The 27,440-nt window shown below is 44.0% G+C and overlaps 2 protein-coding genes across 2 annotated transcripts; one reads left to right on the forward strand and one right to left on the reverse strand.

Annotated features, from left to right (window-relative positions):
- The first annotated feature begins 644 nt into the window (after nucleotides 1-644).
- kif5c (kinesin family member 5C) lies at nucleotides 645-20,198 on the forward strand. The gene is made up of 25 exons (XM_047047217.1): nucleotides 645-770; nucleotides 6,976-7,063; nucleotides 7,378-7,451; nucleotides 8,728-8,832; nucleotides 9,984-10,032; nucleotides 10,228-10,371; nucleotides 10,462-10,586; nucleotides 10,809-10,913; nucleotides 11,106-11,254; nucleotides 11,393-11,541; nucleotides 12,825-12,988; nucleotides 13,759-13,827; nucleotides 14,599-14,805; nucleotides 15,100-15,246; nucleotides 15,415-15,603; nucleotides 15,791-15,908; nucleotides 16,024-16,100; nucleotides 16,187-16,296; nucleotides 16,514-16,615; nucleotides 16,844-16,904; nucleotides 16,984-17,055; nucleotides 17,669-17,773; nucleotides 17,926-18,142; nucleotides 18,430-18,576; nucleotides 20,113-20,198. Exons 1-24 carry the CDS (start codon nucleotides 645-647, stop codon nucleotides 18,567-18,569), a joined length of 2,892 nt encoding a protein of 963 aa, XP_046903173.1. The 3' UTR covers nucleotides 18,570-18,576; nucleotides 20,113-20,198.
- A 3,734-nt stretch (nucleotides 20,199-23,932) lies between these two features.
- LOC124485673 (olfactory receptor 11H4-like) lies at nucleotides 23,933-24,871 on the reverse strand. The gene has a single exon (XM_047047420.1). It carries the CDS (start codon nucleotides 24,869-24,871, stop codon nucleotides 23,933-23,935), a length of 939 nt encoding a protein of 312 aa, XP_046903376.1.
- Between the last annotated feature and the right edge of the window lie 2,569 nt (nucleotides 24,872-27,440).

A 27,440-nucleotide genomic window follows, 5' to 3' on the forward strand; every position in this document is an offset into this window, starting at 1 on the left:
CAAGTAAGTAAATAAGTAAAACAAAAAAACAGGAGAAAAAAACTGAAGACGGCTAAACTGATATCAATATTCCACTGTTCTCTCTAATAGTCTCTCCCTGGATCCTAATGACCAAGATTCAGATGTATGATAATTATAGAGCCAGGTATGACAGGCAGGGAATCTCATCGATAAGATAGACTAGCCTTTTTGCGCTTGCTCGGTGATGCATAGGGCACGTGACCGCGGGCTCAGCATCCTGTGTGAACCTAGGTGGGACCGAGCATCAGCGCGACGAGCTGCTGACTAGTCGGTGTCTGAGGTGAAGAATGGCCAGACGCTCGCTGGGAAATAGAGATTCCGAAGCAAAGATTTGACGACACGATTGTTTTTCATAAGAGGACATTTCTGATTCACGCTCTTGGTTACCACAACCACACCCAGATGCCGTATCCTTGATTTGTGTTTTGACTTTTCGCAAATAAACATCAATTAAGGCATTCACTTTTTTAATTGGCTTAATGGACCATTGACATTCAATCTTCAACGAAGCACAATAAAGAATGAATGCCACTTTGGTCAAGTCTTAATATTTTTGCTTGCTGGTGTTGACAAAGAAAACTAAAATTAAATTTATATATTTTTTGGAATACAACATTTTTGTCATGGCGGACGCGTCTGAGTGCGGAGTAAAAGTAATGTGTAGGTTCAGGCCTTTAAATGAATCGGAACAATCAAGAGGAGACAAATACATACCAAAATTTAAGGGGGAAGATACTGTTGTGATAACGGTAAGTCGGTTTATTTTTCAGAAGTCAACTTAAAATCGGCTTTGTCTCTATTTTTTGATACATTTGAATCAAACATGAATAAGTTGCATCTCCACAATGTCTGGACAACAGACAGGTAAATATAGGATGGATATTACGCATATCTGTGAGGCATTCGATTTCTAACTCGAGATTGTGAATAATTCAGATGCCTATGATAGGCTATTAAAATGTGCTTTAATTCGGCAATTTTGGAGTCATGAGGCTTTGTTATGTTTTTCCCGTTTCATTCGGTACTCAGCTGGACATAATATCAGTTGAACGTTCCTGCTTCTCGGGGTCATACCCTGATTTAATGTTGTCTTGCTATCAAACGGTCGAGAAAGGATAGCCTATAAGCGAGCTCTTATTCGCACACCACTATAGCACAGCCGACCGTGCTGTCATGGTGTTGGAAGTAGAACATCTATCTTCCCTGACTGGCGTGCGGTGGAGACATGCTGTAGCCTAATAAGGATGTCACATCAGCTTCATAATCATTTTACAGAGGAAATGAGAAAATAATCATAATTGATTGTTGAAGAAAATACATATTTTTCTTACTGAAATGTTCTTAGTACTCATATGCACAATACAGCATCACCTTGCATCAGTCACCCAGTTGATGATGAACACTGCTGGATATATCAAATATATATAACACTGAAAATGCTTGTCACATTGAAGTGCACATCTTTGTCTTTCCAAATGTCTCAAATGGTAAATGGAGACATTTGGATCTATGGTATGTGTATTGGCACATCATACATCATAATACAACTAAACAAAATGTCCCCTGTCAATGGCAGCATGCAGTGAATGCTGAACAGCAGTTGTCTCCCAGTCAGGTAGCTGCTGTCATACTGAATGAAGCACATAATCCACAGGTTTTCATGCATTTGTCTATTGCCATAAAAGAAACTCTGGCATGAAAGTAGTCTTTGTAGTGTCACTCCATCACAGCAGAATAAACTGCCATATGTCTTATATCAGATTCTCCCTCCCTCCATTGCTGCCATCCCTCACTCCCTCCCTCAGCCTGTCCTTCCTTCATACAATCCATCCTTCTATCCTTGCCCCTCTCTCTCTCCCTCCTTCTCTCCTTCCCTCAATACCTCCCTCCTTCCCTCCCTACATTGCTGCCCTCCCTCCCTCAGTCTGTCCATCCCTCATACAATCTATCCTTGCCGCTCCCTCCCTTCCTCTCTCCTTCCCTCAATACCTACCTCCCTCCCTCCACCTCCCCCTTCCCCCAGCAAGAGCAGTGTTTCAGAGTGATGTACCTCAGCAGGAGGTTCGCAGCTGGGCTCTGCCTGAATGGAGACCATTAGCAAGGAAATAGACCTGTTTGTCTTGGTCTGAAATTGCTGAACCCATGAAGACTGATGCTTAAATGCTGATTTAAATGGTCTTTGAGGATGAGTGGGTGCAGCAGAACATGCCCATCAGTGTCTGTCAGAATATGTCTCAGTGGAATAAACAAGGCCTGTTTTCAGAAATAACAGGGAGACAGGCACCTACTTACCTTGATTAGAGACAGACTGAAACTTTATCCTTTAGTAGATATAAGTTTGTGTCCTGGAATTCTGTTGTGTGTGCATGTGTGTGTATTAATATGTGTGTGTTTGTGTGCATGTTTGTCAGTGTGTGTCTGTGTGCATCTCAGATTTCCCAGTTATAGCATCCAAACACCTACAGCAAAGTTGAACTACCTCTCCTGCCTGTGTATAGAGGGCAGCCATCTTGCCTGTATACAAAAAGCAGATGACAGAGTCCTCACCCCATGCTAAGCCATGCGCTATGTGCTATAGCATTGTTCCGTAGCCCTCCAGTCAAGCCACTCCTCTGCCATATGTCCCATCCCCAGTGTCCTCCCTGTCCCCCAGAGAGGCAACATCCTGAGGGAGCTGCGTACCTGGATCAGGGATCAGATTCTCCATCTCTGTCTGGAGGACAGCCAATAGCTATGGGTAAAGCTCAGTGGCAGAGCATTGGGTAGAACAATGGACTGCAGATCAGGTTCAAATCCCCCTGTGCATCGCTTTGGATAGAAGTATCTGCTAACGTAATAAAATGTTATGCTATGGAGTTGAGGTAGAGACTGGCTGGTTTTCTGTTGAGGTAACCCTACCTTGAGTGTTACTGCTGGTATCTCTGAGTGTACTGCTGGTATTTATAAGTATGACTGCTGGTATCTCTGACTATTACTGCTGGTATCACTGAGTGTTACTGTGGGTCTGAGTGTTACTGCTGGTATCTCTCAGGTCCACTGTGCATGTCCTGAGTTATGCGTTATATCCTAAACACCTGACTGGTGTAACTATTGAGTGAGGGGTTGTGTGGTCATTTAAATGTATTTTAACAACCCACAACTCACCATATAAAACATATTTCTGGCGTGTTTAATTAGCACATTACTGGTTTAGTTCTGTCATCACCAGCTTTATCTCCAGGGTCTATTTGAGGCCCCACAGCCACAGGCTTGATCTGGGGACACAGTATGTATATATATTTATATTATGCACATAATTTGAGCCTGACAATCTGGCAGTGTGCCTGAGTTTAACTTCCCCTTATTATGAGCTGTTAAATAATGAATTAGTTTGTAACCCTGTCTTTGTACTGTCCTGTTGCTTAGTAGTGTTTGTCTGGGGGAGTGAGGTGTGTGTGTGTGTGTTGGGGGGGATGATTATATATGGCCAGATGGACGAAAATGAATTCCTGGATCGTTTATTATTAGTGTGGGGGATGGTGGAAGGGTAATTCACACACCCACACACAGGCACCAACATGCATACCATGACATATTTTCTCATTATTACAGCAGATTAAATAAAAAGATAAATTAAATAATAAAAAATGTATATATATATTATTAATCAACTAAAGATTACTAACATTCTAATGTAAATCTGTGAAGCGTGGCATTTCAAGACACTGGGGCTCAACTGCAGGAAAATTGATTTGGGTGAAATTTTGAATAGGGAAAAATAAAAGAGTTATTAAGTCTCCCGCTGGATGTTGTTAATGCCTGGTTGTGTTAGGCTTCCCTCCAGTATGGCTGGCCTGTTACGAGGGTTCTGCCACACAGTGTCACGCTGTGGAGAAGGGACAGACAAGTGACCGTGCTACTAGGCTTCAACAACGAGACACAAGACAAAAGCTACATTGCAAAACCTCCCTTAGTGATTATTTTTCTGAGGTCTATATTCCTGAAAAATCTATTTTCCTAAGGTCTATCTTTACATTTACATTTATGCATTTGGCAGACGCTTTTATCCAAAGCAACTTCCAAGAGAGAGCTTAACAGAAGAGCATAGGTCACTGATCATAACAACGAGGTAGTCCCAAACATTGCAAGCAGCCAAAACATGAAGCATACATTGTGAAAAAAATTAACAAGTGCCAAAAGGGAAGACCCATAAGAGCATGCAGTTATACAAGTTTACAAATTAAAACAACATGAACCACAAAAAAGTGCAGGACTGTACCTGTGGAAGAACAATCAATAGTAAAATATTTCACAGCGAGTACAAGACTTAACTTCGTTATAACTAACCTACAAGAGCAACAAGTCACTCAATAAGAGTCATTGAGATCCTGGAGGAAACTAGCAACAGGTCTAGCCAAGCATTCCTAAGTGCCGTTGTACTCCCGGAACAAGTGTGTCTTGAGCCTTTTCTTGAAGGTAGGGAGACAGTTGGTGTCCCTGATGGAGGTGGGGAGCTGGTTCCACCATTGGGGGGCCAGGCAGGAGAAGAGCTTGTGTTGGGACCTGGCAGTCTCGAGCGGTGGGACCACCAGGCGGTTGTCTGAGGAAGACCGTAGGTGACGGGTGGGGGTGTAAGGTTGCAGGAGAGACTTGATGTAGTCGGGTGCAGTCCCGTTCACTGCTCGGAAGGTCAGTACCAGGGTCTTGAATCTGATACGGGCGTTGATGGGTAGCCTGTGGAGAGAGATGAGGATCTTTAGTTGTCAGACCACAAGCTGAAATTCCATAGTGCCATTAGTGGTGCTGGACAGCATGTTGGAGGTATCATCTGTTCCTACAGGTGCACTGCAGTGAAGCTGCATGGTCCAGTAGCAGCCCCTTTCATAATCCCCTTGTCTTGACTGGGCTGGACTGCACACAATACAACCACAGCTACATATCAAACATACTTAGTTTGATATAGTGTTCATATGGTTTGTCGGGATCTATGTCATTGAATTGATCCTTTGTGTATGTGTAATGCTGTCGTGCAGTCGTGTTTATGTTAAGGTACATCTGTGAGTAGGTGGTTTGGTAAACAGATAGGTTCTGCCTTGTTCCAGGCCTGTATATGTTTGTGTGTATGTGGGGGGGTTGCTGTCTCTAGGGTCATGTGGTCTCCATGACGATGGCTGTCAGTCGTTAGACATGATTGTCAGGGGAACTGAAGGACTGTCCAGAATCCTCTCTCTCTCTCTCTCTCTCTCTCTCTCTCTCTCTCTCTCTCTCTCTCTCTCTCTCCTGCAGTTGCTCTTGTGTTTCTATCTTGAAGAGGGACCAAGCATAGACAAAAAGTATGTGTGTGTGGTATATGTGTGTGAGTGCCTTGATCCCTCCCATGGTTGACAGGAAGAGACATGCACACATAGACTGCACTCACACTGAGAGAGGCAGGAGCAGGTTTTACTCTCCCAAGGGAGGGCCCATCCATTATTGAAAGGACCACTGTAGCGTTTACACATGTGCTTGGGGTGTGCTTGAGTAGTAGGTCTGCATGTGTGGGTGCATGTGTGTCTCTGCCTATATGTGGGGGAGGTCCGCGTGTATGTTCGCTGTGTGTGTGTGTGCGTGGGTGTTCGCTCCTGAACCACCCAGGCTGCTCTGGACTTGGCTGTGTGAGAGGCAGGCCAGTGTTTACCCTGCCCCCCATTCTGCTATATTACCAGTGAGAGAGAATGGGGAATGAGAAATGAAGAGAGACAGATATGAAGAGAGAGACGGAAAGAGACAGAGAGACAGAGAGAGAGACAGAGAGAGAGAGAGAGAGAGAGAGAGAGAGAGAGAGAGAAAGAGAGAGAGAGAGAGAGAGAGAGAGAGAGAGAGAGAGAGAGAGAGAAAGAGAGAGAGAGATAGAGATAAATGGAGTGGAAAAACCCTGTCTCACATGACAGCAATCCTGTTTCCGTACCCGTTGATTTGTCGAGGGACACCTGCAACAAGAGGACATCCAATCAGAGCAGGCCTCTCACAGTCAGATGCAGTTTCCGTGGCGACCGTGTGGCTGTATCAGCAGCAGCTTTTTGTCTCCCGCTGCCTGTGCTCTGGAACCCTGCCCCCTCTGAACTCTGAACTCCCTTAAGTATGTCCCTCTGAACGCTGCCTGCTCAACAAAGACATGCAAGAAGAAGAAAGACAAACGAAACAAGCCTGATAATGGCCAATTTAAGATAGGGCTGAGTCAAGCTGTGTGTGTATGCCTGTGTATCAGTCTGATGTTTGTGTGCTCATTAGTCAGACGGTCCTATGCTAACCCTGTATTGATGGTTAGTGGACTGCTCCCCAATCAGCTGCCGAGGGTATGACAACAACAACATGGTTAACAAGACATGTTAGAAAAACAGAAGTTGTGCATGTTTTCTTGTCCTGTGTTATCTGATCATGGTTATCTGATCATGGCCTGTTCACATGCATGTCTGTGTGTAGTCTTAGTAAAGGAGTTTTGTGTGTGTGTATGTGTGCATTCATGCATGCATGCAATGCATGCGTGAGCGTGCTATGAAAGCAAGAAGAATGGAAATGGGTCTGCTCCAGATCTCCCTCCTCTCTCACTTTCTTTCTCTCTCTCTCCCTCTCTCTCTCTTATTCTCTGTCCTTCTCTTGCCCTCTCTATCTACTCCCTGTGGATTTACTGTTCTGGGTTTACTGTAATGTAAGCTTCACACCGCTACACAGGACTGCTTGGAATTCTAGTCTTGATTTCCCATAGGCTTTTTCTGGTACACAAGTAAGAGTAGGATTGCTGCATCTGCCTACAAGATTAACACCTTTCTGTTTTATTAAATCTTTAAAATCTTTTCTATCTTTGAGCAGTAATTGGATCTATTGTTCCTGAAGCTGGCAGCTAGGTTAGTTGTATACTTGGGGGGGGGGGGGGGGGGGGGGGGGGGGGGGTGTATTGGGTATGTGCTGAGTATAACAGTGTGACTATCTCTGCAGGGTAAGCCCTATGTGTTTGATCGGGTCCTGCAGCCCAACTCTGCCCAGGAGCAGGTGTACGACGCATGCGCCAAGCAGATTGTCAAAGGTGAGTGTTCTGTCTCGGAGGGGGAGACAGATGAAAAAGGGCCGAGTTATAGAGGGAAAGAGAGAGGAGGAGAGACTGGGGGTGACTTTTTCTTGTCATACTATTTATTGGGACATTCTCACATTAAAATGACACTTCTCAGTTTTTGGTTTAGAAACACCACATGATGATTATTACAGGAGGATGAATGTTGTTATTATTATTCCTCCAAGAAGCAGATGGTTCTGACTCAGCATGACATGAACATAAGGTGAACCGATTCTGATTATGTGACACATTTTCAAAATCACACTAACACAAAGATCTGATTGCAGATGTGCTGGGCGGGTACAATGGGACCATCTTCGCTTACGGACAGACTTCCTCAGGGAAGACCCATACCATGGAGGTAGGCCTGGGGGACAGCAACACCTTTGACCTTGTATATGTACACGACACTGGGAAATCAAGAAAAGAAAATTTGTGCTAAACCTGTGCATGTATATTCAAGTACATTTCTAATTTATTCCCAAAACCCTAGGGTAGGGAGGAGAGAGGGGTGGAAGGGGTGAGGACTGAGGTGGGAGGGGTTGAGGAGGCAGGTGGGAGGGGTTGAGGAGGCAGGTGGGAGGGGTTGAGGAGGCAGGTGGGAGGGGTTGAGGAGGCAGGTGGGAGGGGTTGAGGAGGCAGGTGGGAGGAGAGTGGGTGATGAGGCAGCGGGAGGGGGGAGGTGGAAGGACAGAGGAGGAAGGGCGGAATTGGGAGGAGAAAGAGGGTGAGGAGGGTTTGAGAGAGGAGTGAGCTCTTGGCTAGTCTCTTCTTCCCCACCCAGATAAAAAGGATTCACTATCAGTGTAGTGATGGCACAGCCCTGAGGAAAATGTATTACACCAGTGTCAGGGTTAGGGTCTCTTGTTATTAGAGTGAAGATGATGAGGGGTTGAGCTTTCTTGATGAGGTGAAGGGTGAAGATCATGATGGTGGGATTGATGAGGATGAGGAGAGCAGAGATGGAAGCTCCAGGGATTTACTGTACGTGTCTTAGGAGGTCGACATCTCCACAAAGGTGATCAGTAATGATATCCCTTCTGAAAAAAGAAACAATAACAAACAATACATTTACATTTAGTTATTTAGCAGACGCTCTTATCCAGAGCGACTTACGGTACAGGGACATTACCCCCCGAGGCAAGTAGGGTAATATGCCTAGCCCAAGGACACAATGTCATTTTGCACGGCCAGGAATCGAACCAGCAACCTTCTGATTAATAACCCAATTCCCTAACCACTCAGCCATGTCATCACATCACTGTCATCCCTCCTGTTATCACTCCTCTATAAAATATTATTGTACCAACTTTCATCTTTTCAATGTTTTTAAAGCTGGCAGACAACAGGGTATCTTATCAGATGCACTTCTTCCAAATACCTCTCGATTGGATTTTGGTTTCTTTATTGCAATCCTTTGTAATTCCTACATTAAGCAATGTGTATGTATGTGTTGGGTAAGTGTTAGGTGTATGCTAGGTATGTATTGGATATGTGCTGAGTATAACAGTGTGACTATCTCTGCAGGGTAAGCCCTATGTGTTTGATCGGGTCCTGCAGCCCAACTCTGCCCAGGAGCAGGTGTACGACGCATGCGCCAAGCAGATTGTCAAAGGTGAAATGTGTTTGTCCTCCAGGGCAAGCTCCATGACCCCCAGCTGATGGGCATCATCCCTCGTATAGCCAGGGACATCTTTGACCACATCTACTCCATGGATGAGAACCTGGAGTTCCACATCAAGGTAACATAACACACATGCCAGTCTGTTTGTATCAGGTTCCTGTTAAAAGGGAATACAATTCCCCAACCACTGACCATACTTACAGACACAAAGCTACCAGGGTGTTAAAGTGAGTGAAGAAGGCCCTCGAGCACTGCGATTGGGGTCTGGGCCTGTGACAGCAACCCACAGAGGTCCAGATCCAGGATGGACCAATGCTGCCATATGGGCCTCCACCTGGTGTGTGTGTGTGTGTGTGTGTGTGTGTATCTGGACCATGGCCATCTGGATACTTTTTCATGAAAATTAGATTTATTTCCGATTTATCTTTGAAACTCCAAAAACACTACACCAACAGCTAATGTTTAGCAGACAAACAAGTGTATGTGGTTGATGCATGTTTCTGGCCTCCCCCACTCACCTCACTTTCTAATGAAGTTGACACACTCAAAGCTGATGCTGTAGCTAGCTAACTCTTACTACCGGACCACTCACAGCTAGCTGGTTAACTCCTATGTATAGTAACACCCAAAATTAGCTTGCTAACTCCAATGTTCCTCAAGATTCAATTGTTGTTTTCTGACGTCTTACAACATCAAAGCTGAAGGTGCCAGGTGTCAACAGGACTAGGCAGCACATTAACATGGCTATAGCTGCAGATTTGGCATGCACACATTTCGCCACAAAAACTTCGAGAACAAAACGCACATTGGCTTCTTTCATGTCTACATAGTCTACTGCAAAAACAAAGAGAGGAGTTGTGGTGACTATGATAGTAATAAATACACACAGTGTTTGTGTGATAATAATACCATTATAGTGTGCCTTGCTAATACACAACACATGAGATGCAGGTAGCAAGCATTAACCATATGGTTTTATTAATGTTCTGTTTTAACAAGAATTCTCTTTGACGGCAAATTGAGCATTATTATTGACATCTATCAATATAAAGAAAATGTACCGTGATAATATTTTGGGCCAAATCGGCCAGCCCTAGTTTGGCCTCCAACAAATGTCAGCTTAAATAAGCCTTTAAGAGTTGGACTACTCCTCATGTGGATCAGATAGTCACCAAGTGCAGCACATCTCTCAGCCCTCAGCTCAGTCAGCTGAGTGTTCACATCCTTCTTTAGATTTACAGTCTCCTCCTGTGTCTCCTCTCTCTGCAGGTCTCCTACTTTGAAATCTACTTAGATAAGATCAGAGACCTGCTAGATGGTGAGCCAACTCCGAATCTTACTTTCAAAATCTGTCATTGGTCTTTGGTTTTAAATCCAGCCTTTTTTGGGGATTGCTGCTTTCAGTGTCTCCCTGCTCCAGTGTCTAAGGCCTGTCTGTCTCGCAGCTCCAGTACCTAAGACCAATGTGTCTCCCAACTTCAGTATCTAAGACAAACCTGTTTCCCTGCTCCAGTATCCAAGACCAACCTGGCTGTCCACGAGGACAAGAACCGGGTTCCGTACGTGAAGGGATGCACTGAGCGCTTCGTCTCCAGCCCAGAGGAAGTGATGGACGTTATCGACGACGGGAAGAGCAATCGTCACGTCGCTGTCACAAGTGGGTCTTCTCAAAGCCTGTTCTACATCTACCCAGTGTTCAGGTAACTGTATGGAGTGTTGGGTAACGTCGAGCCTGTCTCTCCTCCAGACATGAACGAGCACAGCTCTCGCAGCCACAGCATCTTCCTGATCAGCATCAAGCAGGAGAACGTGGAGACAGAGCTGAAGCTGTCAGGGAAGCTCTACCTGGTGGACCTGGCTGGCAGTGAGAAGGTCTGACCTCATTGGCTCGCTGTCTGTCTCTGTCTTTCGCTGTCTGTCTCTTCCATTCTCTCTGTCCATCTCTGTGTACCTTTATCTCTCTCTTTCCTTCTATTTCTTTCTCCCCCTTGTCAATGACTTATGAGTACGCAGATGTTTTTAATCAATTGAATTGAAGGTTCCACTAAGAGGTTTCCTGAGCAATGGTATATACTCCCCTCCCTCCCCCCTCAGGTCAGTAAAACTGGAGCAGAGGGCTCAGTGTTGGACGAGGCTAAGAACATCAACAAGTCTCTGTCAGCCCTGGGGAACGTCATATCTGCGCTGGCCGAGGGAACTGTAAGTCATCTCTGTGTCCTCTCTCTCATTTTCAATCTCACCCTCCCTGTCCCTCCCGCTCTCAAAGCCTCCTCTTCCTACCTCCCTTCTTGTCTCGCTCTCTCATCCTCCCACATCTACGTACATAGATGTGTGTAACCAGGTGATTGCCCTGTACCTCTCTCCCTCAGTCAGTCCTTGTCTTCTGTGTAGAAAACTCACGTCCCGTACAGGGACAGCAAGATGACCCGCATCCTGCAGGACTCCTTGGGGGGGAACTGCAGGACCACCATCGTCATCTGCTGCTCCCCCTCCGTCTATAACGAGGCCGAGACCAAGTCCACACTCATGTTCGGACAGAGGTGGGCCTCTCTGGTCTTACAATCATACTGCAATGCAACACATGAGACTGAATTGTGTGTGTATGCCTGTGATGGCGGTGTTGTGTGCGTTTGTGAACATGCTGCTGTGTGTGATGGTGCTGTGTGTGTGTGTTGCAGAGCTAAGACCATCAAGAACACGGTGTCGGTGAACCTGGAGTTGACTGCTGAGGAGTGGAAGAAGAAGTATGAACTGGAGAAGGAGAGGAGCAGAGGACTGAAGATCAGGATCCAGAAACTAGAGAACGAACTAAAACGCTGGAGGAAAGGTAGAGAGGGAGGGAGATAATAATAAAGATTTCCAAGGCACGACAGAGAAGCTGTCAAGCTGTTGCCGTCATGGTGAAACAAGACCTGAATCCTGATGACAACATCTCAACGGGAAGGCACACACACACACACAAACCCTGACATATGCACGCACACTCACAAACACTCACAGACACACACGAGCTCATAAACAAACACACACAAACAAACCAACAAGTTGATACAAATAGAAGCATGGGGACATGCACTTACACACATGCATATACACACACCCCTGGAGAACTCTAATAGGAAGAGATAAGGGGGGTATATCGAGCCATCCCTGACTCTTATGTGAACTCAGCTCATCCCAGCCTCACCGCTCTCGTTATGTCTGAATGCCATGGTTCAATTTTACTGTCACAAAGTGGACTTCTCTGGTTGACCTGGATGAAGGGTCTACAAACAAACAACCTCCATCTTATGTTGTCCGTTCCTTGCAGTTTCTCGAAAGACACGGAGGCATGTTCACTTTGTCTTGGTGCATTTGACTGATAAGTTGTTAGATCCTCTGTAGTCTCAGTCTTCTTCTCTCTCTCTCTCTCTCTCTCTCTCTCTCTCTCTCTCTCTCTCTCTCTCTCTCTCTCTCTCTCTCTCTCTCTCTCTCTCTGTTAGTCCTAATTTGTTCTGCCTCCCTCTCTCTCTGTCCCTCATGCTCTTTCCTCGCCTCTCCCTCTCCTTTACCCCCCCCCCCTCTCAGACACAGCAGAGTAGATAATCTACAGCTACAAACACCTAGACAGTCTTTGAGGATGCCACTGTCTGGCCCTCTGAAGTAGTTCTTTCATAAGCCTTATCCCAGTCTGCATGAGGTCCATCCTACAGAGGCTCATCTCCCCTGGGGAAGACTCATATGGAGGTGTTAAGACGTCTATCACCAGGGGGGTGGGCAGATTGTCCATAGAGACCCCCCCCCCCCCAAACACACACACAGTTATCTGTGGAAATAAGGCTTCAAAAAGTGTTTTGTGAGCTACCTGGGGCGGAGGGGGTCATCAGCTAATATGAGTTTTCTAGTTTTCAAAAGTGAAGTTGTATGAGGAAAAAAGTTTAAATCTGAAAATACCTGCTGTCTCTGTATTCACCCTTATAACCCATCTCTCTCACCCTCATCTCTCTTTCTCTTTGACTCTCTCCTTCTCCATTTTTCTCACTAAACCCTATTTGTCTTTTTCTCTCTCTACATCTCTCTCTCTATCTGTGTCTTCCTCTATCCCTCTTCCTCTCCTCTTGTCTCTCCCAGGAGAGGCGGTGCCTGTGGAGGAGCAGCACAACAGTAAGGAGAAGACCAGCGAGGCCACACCCGTCATCGAGACCCTAGCCCCGCCCTCTGCCCCGCTGTTGGACGAGGAGAAGACCCGGTACGAGGGACTCATCACTGAACTATACCAGCAGCTGGATGACAAGGTGGGCGGGGCCGAAAGGGTTTAGGCTGAGGGAAGGTGGGGCTGTGGGAAACTTGGAGTTGTGATTGGTTGGCAGATATTACATTTGTGTATTTAATTGTTAATTCATCGATAGATCCTAAGATACTGTAACCAAGCCCTTAATTTGACTAATCACATGTAAATACCCAAACATGAATAGCTCATTCTGAAAGATTATGGTACGTAATCAGTGCCAATGTCCGTAATGATAGGTGATTAGGCTAATTTTCCAAGGTCATTAGAATCTCCCCAATTAGCTGCTGGGAAAAATTAACACATTTGACAGGCAGCCAAGTTCCCAGTCCTGCGCAGCATGACCTCTGGGACAGCGTGTGACTGTCATACACTAGTGCACCACACCAGCTCTGTCCTCAACCAACAGTGACAAAAAGACAGTGCAGTAAACATTTGTAATGGAACGTTTTCTATAAGGCATTAGTTTAGCAATGGATTTCTAGAGATTTTTACAAAAAACATTGCTTTGTAAGAAGTTACATGTAAATAATATAGGTGGATAAAGGCTCTAATAAAATGAACAGCTAATAGTATGGATTGCCCTGGTTGCTCACTGGAGAAGAGTGCCGACCATGGGCACTCTTCGTGTCGTCCCCTCTCTCTCCCCTTTCTTTCCTGTCTCTATAACATCACTGGATAAATAATTAAGGAAGAATTGCCATAAAAATCTGATTTAAAAAAATAATAAAGATATGTTGAATCAGACAGTGTGTATGACCTTTGAACCGTTTCCAGGACGATGAGATCAACCAGAGCAGTCAGTTGGTGGAGAGTCTGAAGGATCAGATGATGGACCAGGAAGAGGTGAGGTGCCGTCCCCTAGGCAACAGCTGTCACTGACCATACACCCGTTTTTTTCCATGTTTAGTTGCAGGAACTTGAGTTTGTGTGTATCGCCATCTAGTGGCGAATAAGCAGTAGGCCGCACTAAAAGTGGTTACCAGTGGGTCCTTTGTGTCATGTTCAATGGACCATCACAGTAGTGACTGTCCTTGCTTACTAGGTGGGTCCCGGAAGACAGAAAAGTTTAGCTTCCTAACGCCTTGTATGGCAGAAGATTACCTGACAATTGCAGCAGTTACCCAGAGCGATTTCGATTGAAAATGCCATTGCCATGGTAACAAATACATTTCCGTCTCTGTGGTGCATTCAAAGGCAGCTCCAGTCCTCTATTAAAAAGACACTGCGGCTGCTATTACACCCTCATGTTTTCTCTCTATAATACAGTAATATCAGTCTAGAAGAGGACGAGATTTTGTAATGTAAACTACATGTCATTGGCTATATTTACTGAATTTAAACTTGTATTCGTTTAGCAGACACCTTTATCCAAACCGATGTACAAATGGTGCATACAGAAGATACAGTGGGAAATCAAGGATCAGAAATGCATAGTTTTGTTTTTTGGTCAAAGAATGGCTGTGGTTTGCCTGGCACAGAGCAAAATAACCACAGGCACAGAGTACAACAAAAAAAAAATTAAACTAGAGTGCAAACATCTTTTCTGTCCGTCCATCTGTCTGCCTGTCTACCTGTCTGCCTGTCTGATCATCTCTCCCTGTCCTCCCTGCCCAGCTGCTGTCATCCGTGCGCCGGGACCTGGAGCGTGCGCAGGAGGAGCTGTCCCAGCTGCAGAGGGAGAGCAGGGCGTCCAAGGAGGAGGTGAAGGAGGTACTGCAGGCCCTGGAGGAGCTGGCCGTCAACTACGACCACAAGAGCCAGGAGGCCGAGAACAAGACCCGCCACAACCTGCAGCTCAGCGATGAGCTCAGCCAGAAGACGGTGTGAGGGGGCTGGGGGAGGCCGGGGCTGGGCCGTCTTACATACATACCATGTTCGCTTGTCCCTAGACCCTTGCCTTAGGATAGCGCCACCTGGTGGAGATGATGCTGTGCACTCAAGAGTAGGACACCCAGTACAGGATTTTGGAACACTCAACTCAGGGCATAGGAGAAAACTTGGAGAATATTGTGATTTTTACACTGTGTGTGTGTATATGTCCTTTTGTGTGTGTGTGTGTTTGTGTGTGTCTGAGCATTTGCCTGGTTTTGTGTGTGTGTGTGTGTGTGTGTGCAGACCTCTCTGGAGGGCGTTCAGAGGGAGCTGTCCAGCCTGCAGGAGCTCAGTAGCCACCACAGGAGGAGGGCAGCAGAGATCCTCAGCCTGCTGCTCAGGGACCTCAGTGACATAGGAGGCATCCTCGGCACCAGTGACCTGAAGGCTGTAAGACACACACAAACACACACACACACACATTCTCGCTCATACACACAGACACACGCACACACTCGCACACACATGCTCATACACACAGACGCATGCTCATACACACTTACTGAAACATAAAGATACACATGCCCCCCCCGACCCAGTCGTCCTGTGTGTGGTCAGATGGCGGAGGGCAGTGGGGTGATGGAGGAGGAGTTCACCATGGCTCGTCTGTACATCAGTAAGATGAAGTCTGAGGTCAAGACCCTGGTGAGCCGCAGTAAGCAGCTGGAGAGCAACCTGTCAGAGACGAGCCGCAAGATGCAGGCCAACGAGAAGGAGCTGGCTTCCTGTCAGATGCTAATCTCCCAGGTAACCACACAGGAAGAAGCACCGTCTCACAGGTTTCGTTAAAGTCAGTAAAATATAGGTTGCTTGACCATGACGAACCTAGCTTTTGGTTTACCATGCTGTAATTAACCTCTATCTTTCACTCTCACTCTCTCTCTCTCCTTTCCCTCCTCCCTGTCTCCCTTTCCCACTCTCCTCTGCCCTCCAGCACCAGGCTAAGATCAGGTCTCTGACTGACTATATGCAGAGTATGGAGCAGAAGAAGAGACAGATGGAGGAAAGTCAGGACTCTCTCATGGAGGAGCTGGCCAAGCTCAATGCTCAAGGTGACAGGAGAGCACACATACATACTGTATATACACACACACACAAATCAAGCGGCACTCGTGCAGAGACACCGTCATTTTTTATGACAATTCTCTGTGTTTGCTGTGTCTCCAGGGAAGATGCAAGAGGTGTCAGTGATGGACAAGGAGAAGGAGCACATGAACAGACTGCTGGATGCTGTGGAGATGAAGGTATGCACACTCTTCGCTCACACCCTCTTTCTTCATCTCTCTTTCTGTCCCCTTCCTCCCTGATCCCTCCCTCTGTCTCCCTGTAGAAAACTCTGGAGGAGCAGATGGAGAACCATAGAGAGGTGCACCAGAAGCAGCTGACCCGTCTGAGAGACGACATCGACCTCAAACAGAGAGTCCTGGACGAGCTCAGGGAGTAAGAGACACTAGTACACCTGCTCTAGTACCCTAAACCATGCATCCTATAGACACTAGTACACCTGCTCTAGTAACCTAAACCATGCACCCTAGAGACATTAGTAAACCTGCTCTAGAACTAGTGCTATATATTTAGTGTGTATAAGCACTGCAAATTCAGTGTTGTCCCCTGTATACAGTAGTGTTGACACCCCTTCCCACCTCCCCACTCCCAGTCTGAACCAGGCCCAGCGGTTGGAGCACAGCAAGCTACAGTCTGACTATGACAAATTGAAGACTGAGGAGATGGAGAAGGACAACAAGCTTCAGAAACTGCTGTAAGACAAGCTATTTCATGTACCGTATTTGACCTATACAGAACAGAACATAGTCCATTTAGAACCATGTCCATATAGAACCGTGTCCATAAAGTAACTAGGCAGTACAGTACCTGTAGGTACTAGTTCTTGAGTATGTTTCAGGATGCTACTGTAATGTCAGAACAAATATTTGGTGTTAGTAGCATAAACTAGTGTGCATAAAGCCTGTGGGTCTTTCCTTGTCAGTTTGCTGACTGAGAAGAGGGAGCAGGCCAAGGAGGACCTGAAGGGTTTGGAGGAGACTGTGGTGAGTGGAGACAGACCTTCTCCTGGACACGATACATACCCCTGGAGAAGATCCTGAGAGCTCGTTTTCTTTCAAATAGGTCAAGGAGCTCCAGACTCTGCACAACCTGCGCACGCTCTTCATCCAGGACCTGACCTCACGAGTGAATATGGTAGGCTGGTTCCACACCAAACCCTCACCCCACACCCCTTCCACCCCCCATCAACCCTAACCCTCACCCCACACCCCTTCAACCCCCAGAACCCTCACCCCACACCCCTTCCACCCCCAGAACCCTCACCCCACACCCCTTCCACCCCCAGAACCCTCACCACACACCCCTTCCACCCCCAGAACCCTAATTCCACACCCTTTCCACCCATCAGAACTGTACCGTATGTCCCTGGACACGCAAGGTCTTTATGAGGAAGGTCATTTAGTGTCCAATGAAACATTTCCACTGTCACATACTGTCTTGTTTGTGGGTGTGCGTGTAATCACCCAGGCCTTGCTGCCCACCAGATTGTTGCCAGTGTTTTGGTTCTACGTTATTCATATCCAAAGCCAAACATTAAGCAGAGCCTGAAAATAAGCTATCTTCTGGGTAAGGACATCGCATGCCTATGTCAGCTCTCACAGTGCATCTCAGACTCTGTCAGAACCATGGCTGTTGACTGCTATTTCCTTCATAGATGCCAGTTGAGGTTTTTTTTGTATATGCATGTCCAAGTTCCATTATATTGATTTGTTGTAATGTATAGTCTCCATCCTGTCCATCCAATCAGAGTGCAGAGATGGATGTTGACGAGGCTGGAGGCAGCCTGGCCCAGAGACAGAGGATCACTTTCCTGGAGAACAACCTGGAGCAGCTCACTAAGGTCCACAAGCAGGTAGGTCCTCTCACACTGAACCACACACAAACACACATTCACACACACACATAAACACACACAGACAAGAACACTGTTGAAAAAACTGTTACACACACACCCACATACAAACACACACACTCATGTTGACCACCCCTCCTGTATGAACACAGCTGGTGCGTGACAATGCCGACCTGCGCTGCGAGCTGCCCAAGCTGGAGAAGCGCCTGCGGGCCACGGCGGAGCGGGTCAAGGCCCTGGAGAGCGCCCTGAGGGAGGCCAAGGAGAACGCCATGAGGGACCGCAAGCGCTACCAGCAGGAGGTGGACCGCATCAAGGAGGTTGTGAGGGCCAAGAACGTGGCCAGGAGGAGCCACACTGCTCAAATAGGTGGGGCTGAGGGCAGTGGGAGAGGGGTGGGGAGGGGGGCTGGGGAGGAAGGGATTGAAGTGCCCTTTGGTCAAGTGGAGGAGGAGCCCATCCGTCTTGTGAAATCGACCTCATCGAGTGGGGGGAACAGAAAAACCTCAGTACTGACTTTCACCATGTTTCCTTATTTGTAGAAGACCTTGAATCGCTCACACTGGGGTTAGTTTTCATTGTGCAGGAATGTTGATAAAAAAAAAAAAGTGTTGCTAGGATTTTAAATTAGGTTTGCTTCCCCTGTGTGTTTGCAGCCAAGCCCATCCGTGCTGGACATCACCAGCAGCAGCCTTCATCCTCCTCCTCCACAGGCCACGCCCTGCGGGGCGGTTCCGGGGGGTCCAGTCCCCACCACCACCGCCCGCGCCAGCCACAGCAGCAGCGCACCAAGTAACCACCAGGTCAGTAGCTCCGCCCACCACCCAGCAACAACATGCACGAATTCTGGGTCCAGTATAAAGTTATTAATGCTAGCCAGGATACCCATAATGGCATTCAAATCTTTCAAGCCTAATTCAGATCTCAAGGCCTTTCAAGCTGTAATCAGTTCTGAAGTCTGGGAATGTTTTTGTGTTTGCAGAGGAAAGCCAGCCAGCCCATACTCTCAGCTGCCAGCGAAACTCAGATTTTGTCCTTGTGTTTGTTGCATTATATTAACCTGCTCGTATTATTGTAACTCCAATCAAGCTAGTTACTTAAAATGGCCAGAAATCCTGTTCTTGCTTATGTGCATGACTGAAAAGTGAAAATTCTGAAATGTGCCACACGGGGGCAGTATCTAATAAATCTGCAACTGTGATTGGTGCTGTAAATACTTACAGAGGAAAAATACCACAGCCAGAAACTAAACCATTGTAATTATAAGTTTCACTTTCACAGTAGGCCTATTTGAGTTGTAGCAAGGTGTTCATGTTAAGAATAAGATGTACTTATAATATCAGTGTTCAGAAGTATCAAATTCTCAAGTGAAGAAGAAATTGTCAAAGGATGATCCTTCAATGTGCAGACTGCAGGGATCAGGAGACCAAGTGTGGGATTTCTGTCACACTTCACTGTGAGAATTGCGTTTTGGAATTGGTCTTGATGATGATTGCAATTGTCTATTCTTCCTGTTGTTTGAGAAACTCGGGTTAACAATGTGTCTTGGTGACATCCTGACAACATTTGCGGCGCCGTCTTCTTTGCATATGGACACAAATATGAAATTGACTTGTCATTCCAGTTTTATAGAGTTCAGGGTACAGGAGGTGTCTTGTGTCTGAGGTCAGAAGGTGATTTTTCAAGGAGAAAGTTGAGTAATCTCTTCCAATCTTCTCTTTCATTCACACTTGCTGTAGGTGTGAACTGGTCTTAGGCTAGTTCACAAGAATGTTCATATTATTGTTCTGTACATCTTTGTACAGTTACAAAATATAGTTCAATTGTTTTATAACCTTAGCTTCATGTAGATACCATGGATGACTTGGTTAACCAACAGGCAGGAGAAGTAGTTACTAACGTCAACTTTTAAGTAAACACAACATAGAAAAGAAAGTCACATAGAAACTCTTGTGCAAAAGGTGAAGTGTGGAAGGAATTACATCTTACTGCTCTGTTCACTTCAATGAAAGGGAAAGTCTGTTGTTGTGTTTGAAAGTCCTGCCAAAGAAAGAGGGGCTGAATACTGTGACTGTCAGGTCTCCAAGGAAAACCCTTTGAAGCTTAGAGAAAGAGGGCAATATATAAGGGGCTATATAATGCAGAATGGAGAAGTCACCCCCCCCCCCCCCCTCCATGTTTCTTTGTCTTTGTATGGGCATTTGGTGATGTGATCAGAGCACACTGGATGGTCTGGAAAGGCTGATTGTGTTTTACTGATGTGGTTGGATGAGACCACTACAGAGTTTACCAAGATGCCTACCGTACTCCCTCCTAAGATCTTCTCCAATCTCTCACAGGCTGGCTGCTTCAGACCTTAGGATCAAAGCTGGATCCTCAAGCACAGATCCTCCATACAATGACTTTACTTTAACTTCAATAACCTCATTTCTGTTCTGAACATGGACCTAGCCCCCCCCCCCACCCCCCAGAACACCGTCGATCGCTGGAACAACCCCTTCCCCTTTGCCCTCCCCAAACTACCTAACCTCCTGTGATCTCCAATCCCCACCCCAGAACACTCTCAGCAACTGGGACCAACACTGACTTCACCAATCTGCCTTCATTAGGACCATAGACCTCATCTCCCAAACGTTCCTATCTCTCTGTCTTTTTGCTCTCTCTCTCTCTCTCTCTCTCTTTCTCTCTCTCTCTCTCTCTCTCTCTCTCTCTCTGCTTTTCTCTCTTGGATAACTCAACTCATCGCCAAGAAAAGATGCAGGCCCTATATACCAGTCAATTCTATCTCTCTGTTTTTCTTTCTTTGTATTTCTCACTCTCTATCATTTTCTATCTCTTGTTCTTTGTCTATTTATATTGTTCCTACGATGACTATTTATTATGTCTCTAGAGTTTCTTCCAATTATTGTTGAATTCTTCTCCCAGTGCTGTAACTTTTGAAACAGATTTTCCTAAAGGTTCTTTAAAGCCACATTACAAGTTCAGCATACCGTAAACTATTCTCAGTTCTAGAGGCCTTTTATCAAGTGGTTATGGACCAAGGTAAACATTTGCAGACAAAACTAAGATTGTAGTTTCTTTTTTAAAGGTTTTTATAGATATCGAGGTGACTATCTGGTTGTGTTGACAGAACATTGCTTCAGTATAAACACAATCTTGTTAAGTTTGTACATTTTGTGACTTTGTTTTATAAAAATGTATCCTGTGTATTATCAATTATTATTTAAATATATTTTTTTTTTTACATACTTTGACATTATTCCACTTTTTATGTGATTGTAGAATATGACAGTGTATATGTGACTCTACTGTACATGTGTGTCATCTGTGTTTGAGAAATCCATATAGATATGAGCACACTATCTATGTTCTCATTTTAAGCTTTTACAATTGAAACACATCTAGGATCATCATAATCATGATGTTGCATCAGTAGGAAGCAATGAATAATAATGGTGCTCTGATTTCTGAACTAGTACCATGAATCTTATATATGTCTACATATTTTATGTCTGTACAGTATTGTCTTAATTACATAAGGTACTAGGCATCACAAAACATTGAGGTGATGTATAAGGTCAGGAAGAGGAATCATTCAGCTCAACAAAACACCCAGAAAAGAGAATTAAACAATCCACCTAAACAATGCATCATTTCCAGGTTTGGTCACATGGTAAAAGACAATAAGCCCTGATCCTAGACAATTGCATTTTGGTTAAAAAATGTTTTACTTGAATGTGTAACTTGGCTGTGAGTTGTAGATTTTGTAAATGTGATCAAAAGAATAAATGGGTCAATTTGGGTTGCCTGTGCAAGGTTGCTGATCGGTCAGTCAGGCCATCTTTCAGTGAGATGTTAGATGTTCTCAAGCAGCCAAAAAGGGTTTTCCTATTTGGTTTATGTGGATGCTATTCAGATCATCCTTTCCTTTCCATTCCTTTGATCATTATTTGTAAAAAGTTGTGGATTCAAATTACAGTCACTAAAGGCTCCACTTTTCCAGACCGGTGAAGGGTATTTTAACGAAAAGAAAATGTTATAACTGACATGTTCACTCATGTCACTACTGTACTGAAGTATCTAGTGAACATAAACATTTCCATGTTCATTCTATTTCACAGACCATACCAGGGCCTGGTATGGTGCGAAAATGATGCCACACTATGCCACTTATGTGTGACGTTCGCCACTTATATACCAGATTTATTGTCCTGACTTCTCGTCTAACAACCTTGAATGACCAGTAGTATTTCATCATGAACGAAAATGATGCCTCTAAAAATTCAAGACCAAATGTCTTAAAGGCACGATAGGGAAGTTTTGCAAACCTGGTAATTTAGCTTGAGCTTGAAAGGATTCAAACCAAAATATCCCATCGCCTCCCTTCAAAGCCACTCCAAAACACATGAACGTGCTGCCTGACTACTGCCAGTAGGTAGTACACAAGACAAGGAGCCCATCCAATCATTGCATTCGGTCCAAATGTCATCCAATCATTAGAGCCGGTCCGATCTTGAATGATTGGTCATGTTTATTACAGTCCTACGATGCCCACAGATATCGTATGGATTAGATTTTACTGTCAAACCTTTCGATTTATTGGTTGCTATCAGGGTGTGAAGTTTATTTCTGCAAATATGACCAACAACTTTCTCAACACCATTGCCTACCCTTCCTTTAAAGTAAATCATGTTTGAAATTCACCTCATGTTCATTTGTCATTGCAAGATGTTGTGATCAATGACACAATGTAGTGAGACTGTTCCTTTCACAATTTCATGACTGAATAAAATAAATATTAAAATGTGAAAATATAGTTGTAAAATTATTCTTGTTGTGTGGCTTGTACCCTAACAATAAGTCTGAGACAAGCAAATTAGTTATTTTAACAGTTGTAACATGCACTGCTGTACATACGGTGCCTATTTACAGTGTTCAGTCAAATGTTAGTTTGTGCTGTGTAGAACAGAATACTGTTCTTCACTCCTGTTTAGAGGCTGTTTATAGTCTGTAATTGCATAAACACCTCAGCTAGTTGTGCTGGGAATTCAAGATGACCTATGAGTGAACAGAACTGCAGTTGGTGAGAAGACATCACCACTGATATATTCAACAGGTTGGAGAAAAAGATTATGCAGTCTGATACCTTCAATTCATTCTGCAACATGGTATAAGATCCACACCTTGATTAAACTTGTATTTAATCACCACGTAAACAACTGCAAAAAAAATATAGAGGTCATAAGCACACTCACCATTATGTGCATCTGATCATTTTTAAATGCATCGACTTTAAATATTTTCTTCTTTTATGGGCTCATGGAGGTTTTCTTCTAAGATAATGGTCAAAACTAGAGCAACATTCACCAGAGTAAATGTCATCATTTTATCTCGTAAATCCAGTGAGCTTTCATTTGACAGTAGCTCTAAAGTTCATAATATTGCCAGATCATTGATGCAGACTATAGACAGAATAACAATATGGAGACATTCATTCAGCGCTAATTGGTTCGATGGTACAGATTCAGATACACAATAACAAAGGTTGCACAAACCCACTCTTTTATTGTATATTGTATTTTATAGTAACACAAGAAAAAACATATAATAAAAAATATAGTTAAAGACAATTTTTCTGTGCATAAACAATTGAAGGAGATTATGCAGATTTGTGTGAAGTCTCAGGAATGTCTGGTAAACAAGTAGTATTCAAAAATATTTTAGCAAAAGGGCATGATGTTAACATGTCTATGAACAAGTTATCCTGCAACAAGTTACACTGTAGTACACTATGTCTCAGGTAAGTTAGCTAAGAACTGGGTCAGATACCAACTGGATCACACATGTTATAAAACAGAGCTAGATCAATGACAAACTTCCCATTCTTCCATATCTACCTGAAACCACTAGTTTTGTTTAAATAAAAATAATTGTGTAACTTTTGTGGGGTTGGGCCAAAATATAACTCAGTATTATGTTTTTCTGAGAACACCTTTGAAAATATTTTGACTGACTACAACAGTCAACCCCAAAGTCAATGCCACAGCTTAGCAAATTTGCAACCTCTAGAATATTCTTTTTTTAAAGGTTTAATTTCCTATGACCCACCTTTTACAGTACCTACCATTTATGCATATAACAAATATACTCAACACACTATTATTTCCTTTTCAAACATCTACACAGTATTTTATTGCGAATTTGAGTTAGTGTCAGACCATAAATGAGGGGGTTGAACAATGGAGGACCTATTAGAATTTCAATAGCCAAGATGTTTTGAAGGCTCTGTGGCAAATCGTTTGAGCCATAACGCATATGCATAACATCGAATAGACCAGAAATTGAAATGTTAAATAATGCAAATAAATGTGGCAAACAAGTACTCATGAACTTTCCTCTGTTTTCCAAGGACTTAAAACATGATCTGATCAACTGCATGTAAGAGCAAACTATGAAAATGCCAAGAAAAATATAGAATAATATTGATACATATGCAACTACATTGGTTGGTGTGGATGAAGTTACCCAACTGGTCGCATCACATGACAATTTAGCAACCAACCAGTTAGCACAGTAGAGTTTCTGTATGTGTGAGCCACACAACCTCAGTTGGGAGGTAAATATAATAGCAGTAGCTATAAGACCAAAAGGAGCAATCCAGGAGAAAGACACTAACTGTGCCACTCGCTGCTTAGTCATGACAGAGTGATATTGCAGTGGTGTACATATTGCTACAAACCTGTCATAGGCCATCACAGCTAGCAGACACATATCAATGCAGAAAGAAGAATATATGACAAAAGCCTGAAACAGACATGCTGCATAGGAGATGACCTGCAAACGAGACAGCAGATCCATCAGAAATTTGGGGTAGAATCCTGCAGTACCAAAAAGTCCATTAATGCACAAATTACAAAGAAAAATATACATTGGCACATGAAAGATTCTGTTAAAGATGATAGTTGTGATGACCGTAACATTAACTAGCACAATGACACAGTAACACAATAAAGTGACAGAGAAGACAGGGACCCTGTAGTCAGTTATGTCTCCAAACCCAGACAGAGTGAAAACTGTTACTATGGACATATTTACCATTTTGTAAAAAGAATAAGATTAAATTAAGACCAAGCTATCTGCAAAGAAATAGAAAAGGTCCATTTCATTCACTATCCTTATTGAAGGTTTGATCTTAAAGTACGATACCCAGTTAATATTAAACCTAACACCTTACATTATACACAAGATAAGCAAAGAGTCGTTGTACCATGTTAAGCCTGTGCTGTGAAATTACATCTGTGGTTATTTTCACAATTGTCTCCATTTATTCTCTCTCAGATGCCTATGCAAATCTGAAAATGTGATGTGTCCAATCAGGAAGTGGGAACAGTGTTGTGGATTTAGATTGTGGATCTAGTCAACACACTATAATGTTGGGAGTATGTGATGTAATACATCACAACACAATACTATTTTACTGTCTGCTTTGCTTTGTCTGTTTCTTAACAGACTGTAGATGCATGTGCTGGTGTTTTAAAATACATTTTCCCCCAAACATTCTTTAACTTCGTAAGATAACTAAGTAATTGAAATGTATGTAAATGTTGTTTAAAAAGTACAATCAAATCAAAATGTATTTGTATAGCCCATTTTACAAGCAATGTCACAGACGGCTTTACATACGCCCATAAAACTGCCCCTCAACCAACCTAAACCCTCAAGGATATTCAAATACGTAAGATATGTATGATTTACTATTTTTATAATAAAATGTGGAGACCATTTTCTGAGATGACAACTTTAAAAACAAGGGAGCTGGATCATCCAGAGACTCCAAGATACACTGTCAGTCTGTTGCTGTCAGTCAGCACCACCGTCATCTCTCGCACATTTATAAACACTCTTATAGACAGAACAGTCTACTGATGACCAATCTTACAGACAGGGCAGTCTATTTATGACCACTCTTACAGATAGGGGAAGTTTATTTATGTCCACTTTTACAGACAGGGCAGTCTATTTATGACCACTCTTACAGTCATGGCTGTCTATTTATGACCACTCTTACAGACAGGACAGTCTTTTTAAAGACCAGGAGCTCCACACACTCTGATATTGCTCCAAGTATGACACAGGATGCACATGAATGCTTCTTTCTTGTTGCCTCCACTGCCCCAGCCTCAACCCCTTGGTTCTGTTTTGATATCTGCAGGGGGATATACAGCGCAGCTCTCTGCAGGCCAGTCATCAGGGGGCGTCAAAGGGTACAGATATCCCCAGGTCAGGCTCAGGTGGGTCCCATGTTAAGTCAAGTTAGTACAGGACAGGGGACAGTTCAAACTGATTTTTGTGCCACATTTACTATAATTGTTTCATGTCACAGTTGCTTTGTTTTTTGATGTAATGTACATGCCTTATGGCTAAAAATGATTTACCACAAAGTCTTCAGATTTGTAGCATTGATGATAGTTCCTCCACTACTTAACCTCCTAATTTAAGGTCTTTAACTGACAAAAGTTAGAAACCAACTGTGGGTTTCTCTGTGCAAAAAAATAAATAGATAAATATAGAAAAACAAATTTTTACATTTAGTTATTTAAGATGTACCTATTTAAAAACATCTATTCAGCCAACAGATACAAAATAAGAGAATGTTAAAAAAAATTGCAGTTGTTGGGGGTAGTTAGATGCAAAGTTAATATACTTGTGGTTATTTTACCACAGTGCAGAGAGCATGCAGGCCGGAAAGAGTCACGACAATTATAAAAAACACTTTTGTGTACTTTTAGGCTACTTTCTAAGTATTCCGGACTGAAAGTCCCATGAAACACATCGCAACTGCTGTATTTGACAGGGATTGGCTAACTCAGTAGCGAATAGTTTTGCGGAGTATAAAACAATATTGTTATCTTTAAAACACAATTCAACGTATATAATTTTAAAAAGTGTTTAGTACCCTGCCTTTCTAACAAGAAAAAGCAAGTGATTGAACAAACAGCATCCAACAGCCAACTCAGGCAGTTTGCTCACACTGTATCATACTTCTTGCTATGAATGGATTCAATTCTTCTCTATTTTCTTTACCTACTTCTACCGATGGATTATATACAATGGATATTGTATATAATAGGCTCCTCTGGCCGCTATGGCTGCCTCTCTGATCGCTGGACATCAGCCTGTAGCACAGCCGCTCGGGCTTCACCGGGTACGCGGGACAGAGCATCGGCATTCTTGTCGGCGCACCCTGGTCGGTACTTCATGGAAAAAGAGAAGTTAGCTAATTGTGCCACCTCTGTTCCTCTGCTCCCAATTTGTCATTGTCTCCAAATGGACCTGCTAATTGTTATTGGTAAAAACAGTAAAGGTGGTTCCCCATAGATAGTCTTTGAACTTCTCTGTGATGGCCCACTTTAGGGCATGGAGTTCTAACTTGAAAGAACTATAGTTCTGGTCATTTCTTTCAGTTGGGTGAAGGCTTCGGCTGGCATAGACGATGACCCGTTCTGTTCTTTTTAGCACCTGGGAAAGCACTGCTCCTAGCCCATCCAGGCTAGCGTCCGTATAGTCTAAACTGTAAGCTAAAATCTGCATACGCCAATACAGGGGCACTCAATAATGCTTGCTTTAGGGATGCTCTGAATCCAGTTTTTTGGGGTTTGGCCGAATA

This window comes from Hypomesus transpacificus, chromosome 23 (genome assembly GCF_021917145.1).
Source record: "Hypomesus transpacificus isolate Combined female chromosome 23, fHypTra1, whole genome shotgun sequence".
In the NCBI taxonomy this organism is placed as follows: Eukaryota; Metazoa; Chordata; class Actinopteri; order Osmeriformes; family Osmeridae; genus Hypomesus; species Hypomesus transpacificus.

Coding starts and splice junctions, on each gene's coding strand:
- LOC124485673 (XM_047047420.1), bottom strand. CDS start 24,871: ATGGTAAATATGTCCATAGTAACAGTTTTCACTCTGTCTGGGTTTGGA.
- kif5c (XM_047047217.1), top strand. CDS start 645: ATGGCGGACGCGTCTGAGTGCGGAGTAAAAGTAATGTGTAGGTTCAGG. Junction 12,989..13,758: donor ACCAGCAGCTGGATGACAAG/GTGGGCGGGGCC, acceptor AACCGTTTCCAG/GACGATGAGATCAACCAGAG. Junction 18,143..18,429: donor GAGCCACACTGCTCAAATAG/GTGGGGCTGAGG, acceptor GTGTGTTTGCAG/CCAAGCCCATCCGTGCTGGA.